Source organism: Saccostrea echinata, unplaced genomic scaffold (assembly GCF_033153115.1).
Source record: "Saccostrea echinata isolate AGI-Se365-2 ecotype Australia unplaced genomic scaffold, CSIRO_AGI_Sech_v1 ptg000015l, whole genome shotgun sequence".
NCBI lineage: Eukaryota > Metazoa > Mollusca > Bivalvia > Ostreida > Ostreidae > Saccostrea > Saccostrea echinata.
Window position 1 is genome coordinate 14,597,049 of NW_026889764.1, and position 21,611 is coordinate 14,618,659.

A 21,611-nucleotide genomic window follows, 5' to 3' on the forward strand; every position below is an offset into this window, starting at 1 on the left:
TACAATACGTACACACAATCAAATTGCATCACTGTCTTCCTTGGAAGACGGTATACAGAGTTAAAGAATTTTACAGTCTTCGGATTATGCACTTCCTCTCTGTTGTGATTGGTAGAAATTGCATGATGTAAAAAAATATTAATTATTTCCTTTTCGATTAACTTAACACTTTTTCAAAATTTTCAATCTTACGAGGGGCATTTGAAAAGTTCTGAGAACTGCTTGCTAAAATATTAACGGAAGTTAATAAGCTTGATACAATTGAAAAGAGCTGGAAAATTTGCACTTATATTAACGTAATTTTCTTACATTTATGACGTAATAACTCCAAAAATGACGTCAGAATCTCGATTGTTTGGCATACTGAAAAGTCGCGTTTTTTGTCCACATGAGAGGATTGAAAAAGTGCTGTCGAAGTCTTATTTAAAATGATATTTCAAAGAAAATTTGCATGGACGTAGGTAAGACTGTAAGAATGGGACAGTAAATCAGCAATTCCATATTTCATTTTTTTTTTTTTTTTTTTTTTTTTTTTTTTTGCTTGATTAATAAGCACAGTAATGTTATCAAAGGCGTTCATAAAAGATTTTTATTTATATGACATAGCTAGATTTTTAGTCAATTATTTAGCTCTCCACTATATTAAATAAAAGATCTTCTATATAAAACTGATGTGTAACAATGCAGCTGCAGTTTTCCACAAATATATCTTGAGTATCAGGACCCTTACCGTTTACAAATAAGACGTACATAGTCTTCCCCCGGACTTGTTTCTGTGCGTATTTTTTCATATTATTTCAACTTCGGCGATCCAAAACTCACTATTCTTTTTGACTTTCGACTCAAAAAAATACATCTGAGTTCCATTACCATGTACAATCTTACTATTTTCCATGATTTAAAAAGTTCGAACATATAGAGTTACAGTGGGGTCTGAACTAACTGGCGCCATTTTGGTTTTTACGAGAAAATATAGGAACACCCTTAGCTTAACCTCTCTTGAGCTTTAATCGTTCCCGCAAAATTGGTTAAAACACCTGACGAACTGATGCCAGCAAACTCTGTAACACCATGCACTATTCTCTTGTGATTGTCAACTTTGTGATTTTCTCACAGGAACGTCTTTTTTACCCAATGTTTTTCGCGAGATTCGATAATAACATGCTATGTTTGACACATTCTTAAACCATCTCAGAACTGTAGGAGCCCCTGAATATAAGTTCATATGATAGACTATAGTCTATGTAAAACTTTTTCCAACTGGCAGTTGTGTCCGTTGGCGTGCATCGGAGTAATGAACAAAACTGGACTTTAAAATTTTACTTCACTTAAATTGTGTCTCTTGTTACGTCATTTTTATGGTCAGTATGCTAGACATTCAAGATTCTGACGTCACTTTCGGAGTTATTACGTAATAAAAATTACAAAGTGACGTCACAATATGTGAATATTTTTGTGATCTGTCCAGTGATATCAAATTCAGTAATTTCCGTAAAATGGTTAATATTTTATCAACCAGTTCTCAGAACTTTTCAAATGCCCCTAATAAATGGCAAAAATGAACCTAAATAGCACTAATTTTTATAGGAATTACTATAAAAAGAGCAAGAGCCACTTAGGGCCTTTTTGGCCCTGAGAATTTCTGAAAAATCAAAACTGCTCAGTTTTGGTTGAAAATGCAGTATTTATCACTTGGATCCTTGGTGACCGTGTATCTATTGAACATGACGTAATTTTTTCTGTAGTCAATGCATTATGACGTCATAAAATGCGTCATTTTTCCCATATCCTGTAAATTCCTTTAAAAATGGCCCAAAATTGAAGTATTTTTCGATATTTTATATAGAGCACAACCTCTGATCCAAAATATGCAATTACATAAAGAAAGATCTGTTTCTGAAGATCATAAAACATGTTTTAATTTTTGGATCGTGGGCTGTGCTCATATTTTAATTCTTTGCTGAAGATAGTCAAATACGCATGTTTTCTGCAAAATTCAAGAACATTGCATTTTCTCAAAGCCTCTTATCCAATACCTGGATCCTCAAAAGGAAATTTTGTTATAGGAAATGAAAGAACAAAGTCTCTATTTTATTTTGATATATGCTGTGGGACAAAGGGTGATAGTCAATTAATTGATATAAGGATAGGGCCATTTTATGCATAAAGTGAACCTAGCTCTTTCTATATCTTTTATGGTTATCAGAAATGTTCTTTACTGCATGCAAGCATAACAGCTTGTATTATTATTATTTTCTTTTGTATGTTTTACACTGTCTTTCTACATGTATTTTCAATTAGATGATCGGCTGTCTCCGTTAAATCCTATCAGCATTTAATTGACAATTATTGACAATCTATTACATGGATAGCCAAGCGTCTGGTTGAACGATACTAGCATTAATAAAGAAAATTGTCTTAGGATTTTCCTGTGGTATTTACATGTTTTATTTTTGACTCCTTATATAGTCTAGATCCAGTTGGTCAGCATCCTCAGAATGTCAAGGTTTTGTGATTTCGGAACTCCACACAAATCCTTGACATAAGTCGTCATTTAAAAGTTGGGCTTGTGGTTACACATGACGTAATGGGTAATTATAAACAAACCAATGAAAATATATTTTTCAAATCCGTCGTTTTCAAATTGCCCAACTCAAGAACATATCTTTTGTGATTGTAAAGGAGACCGATCTTCAAAAAATAAATCCCCGATGTTTCATTTAAAGTAACTAGTCACAAATCCTACAATATCGACACGTTCCATTTTAAAGACGAGAAATATTTGTTTACAAAACTTACCTACAATAAAAGCTGTTTTCTGATTGGTTCCAGTCCTAGACCAGGAACAAATGAAATAGTAGCTTTCTAGCCCAGCTTTTAAATAACGACTTATGTCAAGGGTTTGTGTTGAGTTCCGAAATCACAAAACCTTGACATTGTGAGGATGGTTGATCAGATTTCAACAAAGTTTACATTTCCACTATGCGATGATGCTTAGTGGTAGAACTCCTTCCTTATACGTTTTTATGAAAGACACCTTGGAGCTATGATTTGAATTAACTTCAAACTGTATTACCCATAAACGAACCTTCAACATGAATGTAGTTTATTCTGACTAAATGGTTCTTAAGGAAAAGCTTTTGAAATGACCCACCCTGTTAATATTAATTTCTCCCTTTTTTTATTACCCCCCCCCCCCTTTACAGGGGATATGACCTTGCAAATTAAATATTTTTAAAAAAAATCTATGTACGTTTTGCTTAAATATGGTTGAAATTGGCCCTCGAGAAGAATGGGAAAATTTTAACTTGACCTCACAATGGATGGAAACATTGAGGGGTCAACAGAGCAACACTGGTGACCTTATATTAATCCAGTCTAACAGACAAAAACAAGTTGACCTGGATTCGAAAATGGATGGTGGTATTTAAATTTCAATCCGAAAATTAAACAAGTTCATGCAAACATTATATCATTAGAAGCTCAAAGCTCATTTAAAGGGCACGTGTAAAAAGAGTAGCTATGCCATGCACTGCATACGTTGAGCAATACACGTTCTTAGAACCAAGAGAAGGTGAACTTTACTTTCTTCTTAATAGGAATTCATTTAAAATCTTGAAGGGCTTACTCTATATTTTATGTGTGTGCTTTTTTGATTTGAAAAAGTAGTTTGTATTACATAAACTTAACCTGGTATAATATCCATTAACAATCTCTTATTGACCTCGATTTAAAAAATGGTATAATTACACCTCTTTATCGTTTAATTTTTTAAATTTTTCATCCCTAAAAGAGAATATTTGAATAGTTGTTATGAATTTATATAAATTAACTTTGGTATAGGTCCTGTGAAATCAGAAAATAATCATACATATTCAAGACAGAAACAAAGGATATTTCTGAAATGTCTAGTGCCTTAAACCTATATCCTATCTTCATATTGTAGAAAATACCTGTGAGAGTAGTGTTTTTCAAAAAAAATAAATAAATAAAAACAAGATATATTTGTGAAACACTGATGCCCCAGTAGGGCAGCTTATGGCGAAGGTTTAAGTTTCTCAAATGCAGGTCAAATTCCAAGGTCAAGAGAACAGAAATTTTGTTAACCAAAGAAAGGTCTTCCTGTGAAATATGAAAGCCCTACTACCAACCGTTGAAAAGTTATGACAAAGATTAATGTTTTATGAAGTAGGTCAAACGTAAATAATGTCAATGACAAATGCTCAAAATTATTTGCACTCTGTGGAAATTCTTGTAACGTAAAATACACATATGAAATATAAAAGTCCTAGCACCAACCATTCAAAAGGTATAGACGAGGATAATATATTTTATAGTGGGTGAAACTCTAATATTAAGGAAAAAGGGTCATAACAGTTAGTGACCAAGAGAAGGTTTTGTAACAAGAAATACACATATGAAATATGAATTCCCTAGAACCCACTTTTCAATAATTATGGCCAAGGTTAAAGTTTCTAAAAGCAGGTCAAACTCCAAAGTCAAGGTCAAAGGATCAAAATTGTTGGTACCCAACGAAAGGTCTTTTCACAAGGAATACACCTGTGAAATATGAAAACCTTAATACTAACCATTCAAAAGTTATGGCCATGGTTAATATTTTTTCAGAATGTGTCAAATTCCAGGGTATCTACAGACAGGGAAGAGTTCTCTTTTTTGCTTGGATTGGGCAAGTGGAAAGTGTGTATATTTTTCTCTTTTTTCCTCAAAGGGGTTTGTTTGTATAGGTAAGTTCTTACAGGGCCATAGATTTGAGACCATGTGAGATGCAATATATCTCTACACTAAACAAACAGAGTGATTTTGTTACTTCATGTTTATTCAAGTAAATTGGACTAGAGGACACTGAGACTTCGATAAGGTTCTAGAACTGAGGTTTCCGAGAACGTTGTAAACTGGGGCTCCGAGAACGTTCTAGAACTGAGGCTCCAATAATGTTCTAGAACTGAAGTTTCGATAATGTTCTAGAACTGAGGCTCCGAAATGGTTCTACAACCGAGGCCTCGATAAGGTTCTAGAACTGAGGATTCGATAAGGTTCTAGAACTGAGGCTTCGATAAGGTTCTAAAACAAATTTTGTCAGAAAATGAACTTGAAGTTTTTCAAATGAGCACAATTTTTACAATATCAAACAATCGAATTTCTGTTTTCCATAACTTTATCATTTTTGGAAAATATTTACTTTAATTCACAAGGAAATGTTTAAAGAACGGTAACCTCGTGTACGTTTAATACTGAACACAGGGGGATGTGACAGGAATTGTTTAATTTTCTAATACGTGTTGTATGGAGTACAATAACCATACCTCACTCGAAGCTTAAGGAAAGGCAAAGTATTATAATACATTTATCTCAATATGGTGCTGGTAGCAATGCAATACACACTTAAATATTACAAAAATCTGTTTAATTTCACTATGTTTATTATCACTTTCTTAAAAAAACGTGTTTGATACACACTAATTCGTAAGGTCATCAAGTTGTATATTAATCTTCTAATAATATGTATTATTTTAAATAAATGTCAATCCTAACGTGCTCGCTTATGTGTGTCTGTCTAGATCTGTCTGCAACATCAACATGTGTTTTAACATCTGACCATGTCTACCTGCATGTTAACATGTATTATATATAATAATAATTAATGATTATGTAATATTGGCATACATTTTAAATACCCTTAAATCGACGAAACAATATGGATTTTAGGGGTAGAATAACGTTTAATTCTTCTGAGTTAAGTCACCTTCATTGTTTCAAATTGAAGGTAACTGAAGTTAAGATTGTTTTGATATTATTGGCATTGTTCTGCTTTGGTTTATATATGCTTTGATAATTCTTGAAGGTCAGATACTTTGCTAATGTAAAAAAAAAAAGACTCCTTAACTCAGCCCCTTTGAAATCTCTTAATTTTGTTCATATAATTGAGCTGAAAAGCTCGAGTGAGCTTTTCTGATCACCCGTTGTCCGTCGTCCGTCCGTCTGTCCGTCTGTCGGTCCGTCTGTAAACTTTTCACATTTTCAACTTCTTCTCAAGAACCACTAGGCCAATTTTAACAAAACTTGGTACAAAGTATCCTTGGGTGAAGGGGAGTGTAAATTGTTAAAATAAAGGGCCAAGTCCCCTTACAAGGGGGAGATAATCAAGAAAAGACAAAAATAGGGTGGGGTCATTAAAAAATTGAAATATATAAGAAAAATCTTTAAAAATCTTCTTCTCAAGAACCACTGGGCCAGAAAAGCTGAAACTTATATGGAAGCATCCTGGGGTAGTGTAGATTCTAAATTGTTCAAATCATGACCCCTGGGGGTAGGGCGGGGCCACAATAGGGAATCCAAGTTTTACATTGAAATACATAAGAAAAATCTTTAAAAATCTTCTTCTCAAGAACTACTGGGCCAGAAAAGCTGAAACTTATAAGGAAGCATTCTACGGTAGTGTAGATTCTAAATTGTTCAAACCATGACCCCCCGGGGTAGGGGGGGCACAATAGGGAATCCAAGTTTTACATTGAAATAAATAAGAAAATTCTTCTCAAGAACCTCTGGGCCAGAAAAGCTGAAACTTATATGGAAGCATCCTGGGGTAGTGTATAATCTAAATTGTTCAAATCATGACCCCTGGGGGTAGGGCGGGGCCACAATAGGGAATCCAAGTTTTACATTAAAATATTTAAGAAAAATCTTTAAAAATCTTCTTCTCAAGAACCACTGGACCAATAAAGCTGAAATTTATTTGGAAGCATCCTGAGGTAGTGTAGATTCTAAATTGTTCAAATCATGACCCCCGGGGGTAGGGCTGGGCCACAATAGGTATATTAAAAGGGGGAATCTGGTAAAGAACAGCATGGCCAAAGTTACTCAGGTGAGCGATGTGGCCCATGGGCCTCTTGATTGTTTTTATTTTTTGTTTGTTTGTTTGTTTGTTTTTATTATGAACTATCGCATCGTTCTGAGAGACGTACCAAATTAGGGCCTATCGTGTCTTTTAAATGCATTCATTAATTTAAACGTAAATGAGGACATCTTTAAAAATATGTTTGTTTGACCTCTCCCGACCGACTGACTCAAAACTTTTTTTTAACCTCCAGGAAACAATTACTTTTTTTTTTATTCATTCAGAGGTTTTCTCATCCCATTAATAATTATTTTCAATTTGTAAGTGTTTTTTGAATAAAAAAAAAATTCCCTGCCTATCTACCAATTTTTTTTTATTCTGGGTCGGGAGAAGCAAGCAAACATTTTTTAAAGATGGCCTGAAGCATATTTCTTTTTCTTTGAATAAAAAAATCCTCTTTTGAACCCCTCTTCCCAGCGAAAAATAACTAATTTGAATGTTTAATTATAAATTCTCATTTTTTTTTCGTACTTGCTGCAAACTTAAGTCATGCAGAAAGTTAATGTTTTCTTTGATAACGTATTTTCTTTCCAAAGGCTTTTTTTGTATTCTTCTAAAAGGTTGTAGAGTTCTGGAACTAATCATGGATTTCAACACGTCAATGACAAAGGTCTTATTCTACAAGGTACTTTTTAAGTATTTGTTTTCTCAAAATCTTTTGCGTCTTAGTCACTTTAATTTTGTCATAGGCTAGGGAAATAAATAGTGGTTCACAGTATAAGATTGCAAAAAAATTGAAAAGTGCTCGGTCAGAACTCCAGATTTATGAGTATACAGGTAAAATGACTTCAGACATTAAATAATAATATGGTTTTCCAATTGAAGTAATTATAGAGAAGTTTCTATTTTTAAAAAGCATGGCAAAATCTTTCGTCGAAAAAACAAAACAAAATGAGGAACAGTCTAGTCTACTTGTGCATGTATCAAGTTTTACTGAATTTGGACCATAAATATGGTAAGAATGGTAAAATTGTAAAATTGTTTTTAAACGCTATTTCTCCTAATACATGTATGAAACATCGTGAGAGGTCAGGAAGAGAGGGGACAGGAAGATTTGCTTATTTTTTTTCAATCAACTCCTATATCGGTTATGTTGACTAAGTTACGTAAAGTGAAACTCCATGACAAAGTTATTATTGGAACTATCAGAGATAGAATTAAATTTACATGTACTTTTAAATACATATAACAACTATGCAGTGAGATCTTTGTAACTTTAAAGCTTGAAATCCCATATGTTAGTAAGCGCATCTCTCGGAAGAAAATCTGTAGATTTGCATACTTAGAATTGAATTGAACACCCAACCCAGCCCCCAACCCTCATTTATAATTCACGGCCCTTTTGAAATATAAAATGGTGTCGGTAAGTGTATTTGATATTTATTGAAAGCTATACATAAGGAGAATAATAATAAAGCCTGACAATTGTATTGACGTCAAGACGTTACGAACAGTTTGTGCTAATACAATTTAGTACTGAAATGTAGACCTAACAATTGTTATACAACATAACGAACACTTGAAATTAAGGGAGTGTGAGTTTAATTTAAATAACTCAATTCGTCGATTCATAAATGTTTCCAAAGCAAGGAAAAATCGAACTCAATTCGTTGATTCATAAATGTTTCCAAAGCAAGGAAAAATCGACAGGGCACAAACACGGGATACAGCCACAAAGGGCTAACCATATACTTGACAAGTAAAATGTGTCAATCTGTGTCAAGAAATATTAAACATCACAGAATGTGGGTTTTCTTTCGGGGGAGGGGGGAGCTTAAATGTTTACTCCAATAGTGCTTGATACTGAAAGGAGCAACATCTCTAAATAGAGATGATGTGGCCGGGCAGCTTCTGCGTCACTCGAATTTATCTTTCAAATGATCCGACAAAAACACAATTAAGATCTTTGGATATACAGAACTTTTCGTAAAAATAAGCTCCATTCCATTTTTTTTGTTTCTTCGAAATTTTTTATTTACCTCAATATAGTTTTGTGTTCCTACGTAAATCGATGACCTAGCATCGTTTTTTCTGATAACGCAAGTCCACCTAGATGTTAAAGTCTAGGTAATTTTTTCTCTCTCTGGCTATTAAAAGCTAAACCCATACAGCTATGCGGTCTGGACAGTAACTGGGAAGTCTCCAGAATTAAATGTGTTGAGTTTTGAATTTAAGAATATCGGATAGCTATATATAAGTCAAGGTATTGAAAATCGATGTTTTAAAAAGTTTAAAATAATACTAGTGTTTTGTTCAAGTCACTAATTGCAATGTATGGCAATTAAAGAATTTCTGCCTTGCCATATCTATTATTTTTGATTAAAGGATTTCACATGAACTGAAACCAACTCGATGATTAATATCCGGTTTGAAAAACTGCCCACTATTAATTAGTTTTCAATTTTGGCATTTTAATTTCTTTTTTTATCTGATCTTGTTTCTAAAATTCAAACGCTACGTAAGAAAATAAATGCCTCTATTTTGGTATCTGACAGTGACGCGATAAGCTTCGTTAACAGTAAGCTTTATTTTGTTGTTAAATATCGCATCCGATCACTAATCTTCACTTAGGAAAATATCAGATTCCTAATCAAGAATCTATTAAGTAGCCATGTCAAATCCTCTCCTCGTTTCTCGAGATTGGGGGTTCTTTTCCGTTTTATTTCCTTGGACCTTGCCAGTGTTATCCTTCTGGTTATCGGTATATAAAAAAGAGATTGGATCCGCTCCAGAATCAGGGGAAACAAGGATGCATTTGTCATTCATCAGTAGAACATTTTGGGTGGAAGTGTGATTCTAGGGCTGGGAGCCAGGACATTTGTCAGCGCTGGCTGTTTGCAGCTCCTCTTCAAATTTTGCCGGTGATGCGATCGTAAGCAGCACCGTCAAATAGCCAGGCATATACCATGAAACTTAGATGCATCGTTCAGATAACCGCTCGAATTGCGGAAAAGGAGACTTAAATAAGAAAGAATAAATTGCTTTAGACTTTTTTTTATTTTAGCATACTCTTAAAATGTGAAGGCCTTTATCGACACTGGCTGCTTAGTGTTCACACGTTGTAGGAGCTTGTACATTCCAATTTACATGTGGGAGTAAAACTATGGCTGACCTTGAGAATAATCTTGGATATCTTTGTATGTTTCTTTGTGTTGGATTATCGTTTTGCTTTACCAATTCCTTGGATCTAGATTTCCAGCCTAAGGTACTTAGTATGTTAGTTTGTAATAACTAGGATTTTCTTTCCCTTATGTTATTTTTTTTCGTTAATGGTTCTTCATTATCACGTCCTTAAAAAAATAGGACAATAGTACTTACATTGCAAGTTCCGGTACTATGAAACTAATCAGGTGAGGTCAGGTTGTATTGATGCCAGAGTACAATTATCAGTACATCTGGAATTGAAATCATCAAACCTAGCTACAATGTAGTCACGACTTCATAGTTTGGTTAAAATAAATCATAACACACAGAGCCTGGATACCAACCAAATTAAATTCCGAAGAATGACAAACCGATTAAGATCAGAAGACGTTATAATATATACCGAAAAATAACATAATGGAACATTTTGAACATTTTATTACATACAGTCAATCTGTTGGAGAGACTGTGTATGTATGAAATATATTATTTATAACCTTATTATTAATATATGTATCTATAATCGTGAATAATATATAGAGATCGATGACATTAGCGTAAAAATACTTTTCTGGCACCTGTAACACCTAGAATGAGTAAAAATATATTTAATTATGTTGTATTTGTGTTTCCATGACATTTTTAACGGAGCACTTCTACTTTTTTTCATAATTATGATAATTATATGGGGCACCTGTTCTGTAAAGTCCTCAGCGAAGACTATGTTATTCCCCCTAATTATCAATATCGGACATCGAAAACATTTATCTTAGGTGAACTCATTATTTTTGTTATGAACAAGTTGTTTTCAGTATTTGTTAAAATGTTAAAGATTCTTTGGTTACTGTTTTGTCCTATAACGGAGGGATAAATTATACCCCACCCCCCTAAATCTCTCTCTCTCTCTCTCTCTCTTTAGAAAAGTGGTTTTGATTCTAATGTAACTCTTGAACGAGTTCCTTGATATAGTGATCTCCTGAATATATTTGACAGATATCTAGCTCTAGTAATTATTCTAAAAGGAGTATGCATGTTGACACTGAAATAAGACCCGCGCATCTTTCAACATGTAACATCACATTTCAAAGTTGTCCGTCTCCGTTTTCAAGTTGGTATCTTATAGGTAGTAGTGTATTATTTAAATGTGAGTGAAAGCATGGTGAATTTAAGAATGGTGAATGCCATGTGGTATTCATGAAAATTGACGTCCATTAAAATATTCATGTTCAATTTAAAGAACATGAAGTTTTTCTATATGTAAACAAGAAGAAAAAAAAGTTTCCAGTGGAGACATTCATGGAAAAAGGGTAAACTGAGTACCATTCTTCCATGAGAAATAAATTATATTCCACTCTAATGAAGCGGAAATGCCTAAACGAGATTAACACGTTGTTCAGCATGGCGAAATGATGTTGATGGCCTTCCCAGATACATTTGGCGCGCTGCAGTGTAATTGTTTTTCCATGTGAATAGAGGCGTTGTTTTGACTGGCTAATTAATGCTGGTGTATTGGTCATCCCTTTGTGTATTCATTCATAAAAATGTGTTTCGTGTTAAGACTGCTTTTCAAGGAACATTTATACAAAATTTGCGCATAACCTGTATTCTAAGCATATCTTTCTTCGACTGTTTTTTAAAGTTCCGTCATACTTGTCATGAACAATACGAAATTTGTCGGTATGAAATACTATTTGCATATCATGAATTGAAAAGGTCTACGGTAAAAAGACAGAATCACAGTGCTAAAAATAAATAAAGTTTCAATAAGCTTTGTAAACTTGGAGCCATCTTTGGCAATTCAGGTGGTATGTCAAAATTAAAACTTACACTTACTCTGCATACAGACTGATATGCATATGAAGTATTTTTTTTTTTTTTTTTTTTTTTACATATTTCTGGATGAAAAGTTGGGCTAAAAGCTTAAATATAGACTATGGGTAAGATTAAAAATATTGAAAATATTCTGCTAGGGTGTAAAGTCGGTAGGAATATTTCTACTTTTGAATGTATATGATATATAAAAAGTACACTGTACTCGGTATAAAAGATAAGTGACCACGACATCTAAATGTAGAAATTTATAGCCTATACGGGAATTCCTTTGGTCGCCACCCCTAGAACCACTCAATGAACAACTCCATGCTTCCTCTAGAGCAACAATGCCAGGCTTCTGTTTCTACCCCGAGAACCACACCAAGAACAATACCGGCTCTTGCTTCCCCCCCTCCGAACCCCTTTACTTCATGAATTATGCCAGCTGCAGGCTTCTGATGTTATTCCGCCACTCCTAACCCCCCACCCCCCGCCCTCAGGCCATGAAAAGTAACTGTCTTCTGTCGCACCCCCTGTATCACTCAATGAACAATGACCAGGGATGGGGTCAAATATTTTCAAATGAAATCGATTAAATTACATTTACTTTGGATTTAAAAGTAATCAATTACAAGATGACTACAGACATTTTGAAGAAATTGATTACATCTGATTACTTTTCTAACGTAAACATGATTACTTTTGATTCTACATTACATTATGTTTAAAAGGCTTTCTTCTTACAAATTCTTTGTTTGATGTGGGAAAGAAACAATATTTTTACAGTACATTATATTTCTTTAATCAGTACTCATTTTACACTCTTTTTAATTACATTTAATAATCATTTACATTTTTGTCCCCCGCTTTCACTGAAAGTAGGGAATTTTAATTTGGGTCTGTCTGTATTTCTGTCTGTGTGTAACACTTTCGTCCAGATGATATCTCAAGAAGCCTTTGAGCTTTTCTAATAAAAATTTTTTACACTCTGTGTGTAACACTTTTGTTTCAAGATGATTTCTCAAGAAGCCTGTGAGTTTTTGCAATGAAATTTTATACCACAATTCCCTATGACATAAAGAAGACCCCTATTGATTTTGAGGTCAAAAGGTCAAAAATAAAGGTCATAAATTCATTCATTCTGTTTGTGTGTAACATCTCCATTTCCTGGCAATATCTGTAAAAATCTTTGAGCTTTTGCAATTAAGTTTTATATCACAACTCCTGACGGCTTAAAGAAAATCCCTTATGATTTTAAGGTCAAAGGTCAAGGTTAAAAATCATACATAACAGATAACATATTTCAGAAGAAAACTTTAGTTTTTTTCGGTATCTTTAATAAAATTTAATATAACAGCTCACTAAAACGTAAAGAAGACTCCTATCGATTTTGAGATCAAAAGATCAGAGGTCAAGGTCATAATTTCATACATTCTGTTTGTGTATAGCACTTTCGTTTCCGGACGATATTTAAAAAAAAATTTTTTTTAGAAATATAAACATCACTAAGGTACAGTACCTTGAACTTAAACCGGCTTTTGTTGTCAATCCGCCACCATAGACCCCCCCCCCCCCCCCCCCCCAGTCTCTCCTAGAACCACTGCATAAACAATTCACTGTTCTCTCGCCACCCCTAGAACAACAATACCAGACTTCTTCTGCGAACCCCTAGAACCACTCCATGAACAATGCCAGGCATTTGTCGCCACCACTAGAACTATACCATGAACAATGCCAAGCTTCTGTCGCCACCCCTAGAACAACTCCATGAACAATGTCAGGCTTCTGTTACCACCCCTACAACCACTCCATGAACATTGTCAGGCTTCTGTGACCACCCCTAGAACCACTCCATGAACAATGTCAGTCTTCCGTGACCACCCCTAGAACCACTCCATGAACATTGTCAGGCTTCTGTCGCCACCCCTAGAACAACTCCATGAACAATGTCAGGCTTCTGTTACCACCCCTACAACCACTCCATGAACATTATCAGGCTTCTGTGACCACCCCTAGAACCACTCCATTAACAATGCAAGTCTTCTGTGACCACCTCTAGAACCACTCCATGAACAATGCCATGCAGGCTTCTTTCGCCACCTCCCAAAACCACTCCATGAACAATACATGCCAGACTTTAGATCCACACCATAAACAGGACTAGACTTCTGTTGCCATTCCTAGAACTCCTTTACTTCATGAACTGTGCCAGGCTTTTTATTGTCATCCTGTCATCCCTAAACCCCCCTTACTCCGTCAACAATATCAGGCTTTTGTCGCCACTCTCGAACTTCTCCATGAACAAGGTTTACGTCTGCTTTCTTGACGAGCAAAAACACAGAAGCTGACTTAATTTGTGAAGAGAATTGCCTATTGGGAGAGATATAAAAAAAATTGTCTTATTTTGTACAATTCTAAACTTCACGAAACAAGCAATGTTCTTTGGCCTCAGCAAAGATTCATAGATGGGGAATTTAAGGTTCCTTCAATGGTCGAAAGCTTAGTTAATATCACATGGTACTTGAATTTTTATTATAAAATATGTACTTACCATAGGAAAAGAAAATTATGAAATTATTATAATATTTCTTATCAAAATGGATATATCACGAGTCCTGCTTTTTGGAGAATAGTGAATTCTAATGAGTTTCAGAGATTAAGCAAACAATTAACGAATCACTTTCATGCTTAGGAAAAACAGTACTTAGGTATAATAACTTTATTACTGTAGGAAGGAATAAAAGATCTTATAGTCATCAGGGATATCAAACAACTCGCAAAATCTGGCGCCATTCTTGCTCCAAAGTAAATATGATTAAATAAGAAATATTTTAAAAGGCTTTAAAGATTATGGCCATACCGTATAACATTCATCATTAATTGTTCCGCAATAGTATGACTCCAATAATTTGTCAGTAAAAATGGAGTTTTTAGTGTTTTGTATGTTTTAATCAAGGGATATCTGTACCAACATTCTTTTTTATCTTAATAACTTGTTTTAATTCCAACATCTTGTTTTTATCTTAATATTTTATATATATATATATTGATGCTTATTCGTTTCATTTGTTTCAATTTTTCAAATTTATTTTAATTTCTTTATCATCATGTTTTCTTTTGGTTCCTGGTAGATTGATTGATTGTATGTTGTTTTACGTCCCATTCGAGAATTTTTCACTCATATAGAGACGTCACCTTATACCGGTGAAGGGCTTCAAATTTTGACCTTTACTCGGCACTCAGGGCCATTGAGCAGTGAGGGATCTTTATCGTGCCAACGCCTGCCGTGACACGGGGCCTCGGTTTTTGAGGTCTCATCCGAAGGACCCGCAACTTTCACTTCAAAGTGCCGAGCGCATGGCGAAGGAACAGTTGCTACCTATTTTTTATCGACTTAGGTCTGTCGCGGCCGAGATTCGAACTCACGACCTCCCGATCACGGAGCGAGCGCTCTACCGACTGAGCTACCGTGAACGGTTAGGTTCCTGGTAGAACATAGGGCCTCAGCAACAGTCCTCCAGCGCACTCTGTTTTGAGCAGCCTTTTTCAATTGTTCCCAGCTATGTCCACACTGTCTGATTTCCTCTTCGCACGACCTTCGCCATGTAGTCCTTGGACGCCCAACCCGACGTTTGCCTTGGGGGTTCCACTTAATTTAATTTCTTAATATCATTTTATATTGGCATTTTTACAAACTTTCTTAAGTATGCCTAATCACTGACATACAATGTACCTCAATAACTTTCAACTTTAGTTTATTTAATGTGCATAAAATGAACATCTTTAGTTATTAAAAATATCTTTCTTTGTTATCTGATATATCATCCGAAACTAGAAAAAAAGAATGGTGGTATCTCCCACACAATTGTCCTTTAACATAACCTGTTTACATTTTCGACTTTTGCTAATCACAAAAAAGTTTCACCAATCTTAAGGAAATTCAAATTTATGCAAATCAAGGGTCAAGGTCACTCCAAAGATGAGGTATTACTAAAATATAAATGGTACCCAGAGTCTCTGAGGAGACTGTGGCATTATTTGTTTGAACTTACAACAAACAAAAGAAGCATTGGAAATATTGAAAATTCCAATAAATACAGGTCGGTCTTCCTATGTGGCAGATTATATTGAAATCGAACTAAAACTCGGTGTAGGAGGAGTAGCGTTTTGAAGATTTTTATTGTTAATAACCATGCATATTGCAACATCGTTTGTCAAAAAAAGGAATTTATACTCAGAATTATGTAGATCTCAGTATAGTCTACTTGTATATGAAGCTTTTATGAAGTCGGAACTTAAATTTTTGAAAGTGTTAAACATGATTTTCTATTTTTAAGTAACCGTGGCAACATTATTCGACAAAATCAAAAATTAAATATACTAAATCTGTAGAAGGGGTAGCACTATGAATGAATTTCACTGATATTCTTTTTTAAGTGACGACCAGCAGTCGATATAAAGAATTCGGTATCTTAGTGTAATATCATTGCGTACTATAAGATTTATTTTACTTTTTCTTATTTTTTTTAAATTTATTATTGTTTTCTTTAAAATAGAAATAAAGCTGTAGTAGGACGAGTAGCGTTTTGAAAGATTTATCTCCAAAAATTCTATATTTAGTAATCATGACAGCACCTTTCGTCAAAATCATAACCAATATATGGAATACTGCATCTTAGTGTAATTTACTTGTACAATAAGCTCTATCAAATATAGGCTAGTATCTGCAAGCATATTCATCTAATGCATTACGTCGCGAGTTCGATTCCAACTATGGGCCGTGGAGAACGGTCCGTACAAACCGACATCACATGTCGCAATAGATGTTGGCATGAAAAAGATCCCCCACTTCTTAGTGACCATAATTGCCGACATCAGGCTTTAAATTTGCAGCCCCTCATCGGCAAATGGTGGCGTCCCGAGTGAAAAGGACGCAAAGAAGCAAACAACCAATCAACTTAACACTTAACGTACTTACTTATTGAGGTCCTTTTTGCCTCTGTCCAAGATGGTTCCTTGTTTCAGTTCTTCCTCTCTATCCTATCGCCAGCTGTTTCTTGACTGGTTTCTCTTTGTCCTGTCATGGGGGTTCCAGGTCAGCACCAGCTGCCAATTTATGCTGGATAGAGGTATCCGAAGGGTATGTCCTATCCATCCCCACTTCCGGCGTAAAATCTGCTCAACTAGAGGTTCTTGACATACTCTTTCACACAGCTCTTCATTCCTGGTCTTTTTTTTTTTTTTTGGCCATCCATCTGATTATTCTATAATTTTTATCTCCCTCTGTAAGATGGGGGATACGGGGTCAACGTTTTACATTGGCCCTTTCCATAGGAATATATCAATTTCTTAACATAGGAATATATCTATTTCTTCATGGATACAATGTACAAACTTGATTTCAGTCAAATTATGAAGATTTAAACAGTGTACAACACGTAAGCCTTTTAATTCAGGGGCACAATAAGACTTGGGGTTTTAGCATATTTTGATTTCAAATGAGAAACAAAACTGTATATACTTTTTTTACCAAATGCATACAATTTTAACATTAAAATGAATGTTTTTTTTTCATCTGATATACGCTTACCTTTCCTTGGCCGTATATGAATAAGACATTTAAACTCTTGCATTTCATTACTTACAATTAATACCATTCAGTTCCCTTTTCATTAATAATATGTTGTATGTAATTTGTATAGGTATGATTATAAACAGAAATTAATGCTTGGTTTAATTCAATGATTATTTTCTACAACAAAGTTGAATTGCATTCGTTCTTTAAGACTTCTTATTTCATTTGATCTATATTAAACAATTTTTGCATTGTTTTTGTATTATTAGTCATGAATGACTTATCGACACTTCCTTCCGTATCTTTGAAGAGTTAAAGGAAACGACTACTACTTAAAGAAATGTGTACACCAGTACAAGTCTTTGTGTTTTTCTGGTTTTCTTCTTTTCCACGTCTTTCATAATCGGAATCATGTGTATTCCCCATTAATCATATTTTACAAGATCTCCTGACTTACAAACAGTATTACCAAACTTCCTCAAAGCGATAAATTGCACTCCATGCAGTCATCAAAAGACAGATTATTCTAGAGTTCGTGTAATCTATTAAACTTAAACCAGCATGACACGTATATAGACTTCAGAGCCTGCCCCAGTGGCCATTATGTTCCTTGTTTACACTTCCTCGTGGGTTTTTTTCCCGCCACTGGCTGACCAAAGAGGAAATGTGTGCAATATATTTCAAACTCGCAGACGATTGTCAGGTGATAAGCTTCTGGTGATTTCTCAAGGTCATGTACGCAGTAAAGCTTGTAAATCAAATCAAACACGATCTCTCTGATACTTCCACGGAAGATTTTCATCTTTATCTCTCACCGAAGCCTCTGGAAGATTTGAAATGGGCGTTTTTATAGGTTAGAATGGCCCTGTAACATGTAAATAAACCTTGTATAAAGTGGAATCTGTCGTTTGATACTATTGTGTTCATTTGAGAAAAAAAGTTTCATGAGTAGTTTTAAGCCAAATGCATGTTTGTGCACATTTATTTGAAGTATTTCTTTCAATGTTACCATTTGAAGCATCAAATCATATTATACAACAAATGCAGGGTACAGAAAAATTGCTAAAAAAAAAGACGAATCTAAAATAGGCTAATTAAAAAATACATGGCATAAACAGGTTCCCTATTTTTCTGGTAAAAACTACTTACAAATTACTTATTTATCTTATCCGAACACTTTTTTCGTATACAATTGATTACCTTGTAAATCCAGCTGCTATAATTATATTTTCTAATGAAGAAATGATCGATTGCTCAAATAAACAAAACATTACGCCCTGCGATACAGTGTATTTTTCAAGTATTGCTCTGTTTCAGTTTGCTTTGTTTGCAAAAACAATTAGATTGAGATAGAGAGATATATTTTTCCATCACTGATTTGTGGGGGTTTTAATTGAAATATTTATTTTGTTGTTTGCTCACTGTTAGAAACTTATGTTTCTCCTTGTAGAAACAATATAGTCGCTAATTAAAAGATGGATCTGTTTTGGTCTTTGTTAAATGTTTAACAGGCAGAACCTTTAAACATATTTAACCCATATGTGTTACAGTGTATATTTGCGATAATTTAGAAGGAAAAGATACAATCTTAAATGTAGTTGCATATCATCAATCCTTTTTTTTTTTATTCATTAAAGAATTTTTTTAGATTAGTGAATATATTGTATGGGACTTTCAACCACTGAGAAAGTGCCCAGACATTGTATCGTAGTCGACTATAGTATATATATACTGAAAGTGTCCCAGATCACTGGCGGATTTAAAGGGGTCCCAGGGGTCCCGCCCCCTTTAGAAACCAAAAATATACAGATCATTAAGTCAATTTTGGGGTGTTTGATTTCGCATTAATTATACCTAAAATATAGCTAAAATGAGTCAAAAAACTGTTTAGAAAAATTCCTTAAACCTGAGAACTTGCGAGAATTCTGCCCACACCCCGACCGCCAACTGGTTGCCCCCCCTTTTTTTTTTCAAGAATCCTAGATCCTCTAAATAAGCCATGCATGGAGTATAATATTCCCAGTTAGCTCCATATATATATACATGTACCTTCCCAGAATATATATATTTTTTTTTTTGTAAAAAAAAAAGTGTCCAAAAATGATCTTTATCTTTACAGTATTCATTTGCGAACTGGGTAAATAAACGATTAAAATGCATAGAATTAAACTTTTAACCTAATGATACTTTTAAGCTTTTTGTGTGTTCAGAGCAAACTTTGCACATTTTGTGTATGTAATTTTGCAATGTGGTGTTTGGTTTTTTTTTACCCTTACTTTTTGTGTCGCCTGCAGAGCAGAGCAGCACTTAGGGATCACTTCACCCGGCGTCTGTCTGTCTGTCTGTCTGTCACACCCTTTATCTCAAGAACTGTAAGAGGTATGGATTTGCTATTTTGCATATATATTGCTTGGCACTATGGCTTTTGTAAATGTCTATGCTTACCGACCTCGTGACCTTTGACCTTGACCTTTGACCTACTATTCAAAATAGTTCATAGATTTTTTTTACACCTTTAATGAAGGTACAAAGCAGGCGACACATGCGTTCCTTGGAACACTCTAGTTGATTTAGTGGTTAATAAACAAAACTTACTTCGATATTCGCCAAAGGCTTAAATTTAAACTTTTTTGTTTCAGAAATTATATAATATCCCTGTACCTTAAAGCATGCATTTTTTGGTCAATGCAAAACACCTCTTGAATTTATTTTTACGTCAGCGGGTACACGCTGCAGGAATAGGAATGTATATTATTCACTGTTTGCATTACTTGTTTTCATTGTCCGACTGTCTTAACAAGGAAAAAATGAAGCACGAAATGAGCGTAGTGTATTTGGGCGCACCGTTTGACGTTGCCAGGTGTTCGTTTTTTTTCAACAGGTGCTCCTCGATTATCATTTTTGATTACAATAGGTTTAACCCTTTCAGATCAGAAAGCTAGAGATAGCGAAGAGTTACCGAAATCATTACAATTAATTATAGGTACATGTAAAACCACAAAGCACAACAGATGGAGGAAATATACACATGATTATCCTAAATAGGTTCTTGTTTCACGAAGATAACATTCACATTAAGACTGAAAGTCGATTAGAAATATATATTTTTTATACATATTAAATATATTCTCTCTATACATTTCAAAGCTTACAAAATAAACAATTTACATGTAGCGTTTGAATTTTAATTTTGCATATATTGCATTTATATACATTTCACCAGTTTTTACGATCATGGTGAAGACAAGAATTTTGATAAATCTATTATTATGCTATGTAGAGTAATCTCTATTCAAAAAACTGAAAGCAACTAATTTATGTGAATATGCCACAAATGTGAACATTATTTCACCAAAGCAAACTAGAATAGGACATGAATATCTCATTTATGTCAGTCGTTTAGTATTAAGAGTCTTATTATGTCGCGGTGAATCCTGTCCGCTAACCGACTTAATTCGGTGATGTTTCAAGCTGGCATTTACGAGAAGTTATCCATATAAATAATAATCAAACACCTGAAATAATTTATTTCATGCAATGGTATAAAAATTCATAGATTCACAGTGAACTTTGGTTAACCATTTCAATAGATTATAAATTAAAGGTTCAATTTTAAACATTAGTAATAAATACGAATGTATGAAAGCACAAAAAAAAATTTATGTATATTGGTCTTAATTTTATTCCTTGTGAAATTTATATACATCAAAATGCAATTATAAAGTACAATAATAGATCGATACATTTTTTTTTATCTACTTTTGCACAAGGAAGTGAAAATGTATATCATGTCATATGGTTAATGCTAATTCAATCGACATGGTAATTTTTAAGCACTGTTTGCACAATTGATACATTTTAAACGAATATAATCAATTATTGTTAAGATTTGATTTCTTAAACTTGTGATGAAAACATCAATCTAATAGAGAACGAATTGCATGACGTTTTTTCTTTGGAAATACTTTATGAAGATTAAAATTTTAATGTTTATCAGTCTCTCTCTCTCTCTCTCTCTCTCTCTCTCTCTCTCTCTCATAGGAAGTACTGTTTACCTTTTCAGGTGCTATCAGTATATACCATCAGTATATACTATGTAAGGATGTTACTTTGAAAGATGAATTGAAATGAAGAATTAAAATTTTCTTCTTGAAAAATGAAGAG

The 21,611-nt window shown here is 34.1% G+C and overlaps 1 protein-coding gene across 1 annotated transcript in view; it reads left to right on the forward strand.

The window, feature by feature from the left end:
* Nucleotides 1-9,613: 9,613 nt before the first annotated feature.
* LOC133187568 (inter-alpha-trypsin inhibitor heavy chain H3-like) overlaps nucleotides 9,614-21,611 on the forward strand; it is a 39,192-nt gene continuing 27,194 nt past the window's right edge. The window contains exon 1 of the mRNA XM_061322980.1: nucleotides 9,614-10,121. Coding sequence (XP_061178964.1) covers nucleotides 10,020-10,121 — 102 coding nt within the window. The 5' untranslated portion in view covers nucleotides 9,614-10,019. The remainder of the gene's footprint in view (nucleotides 10,122-21,611) is intronic.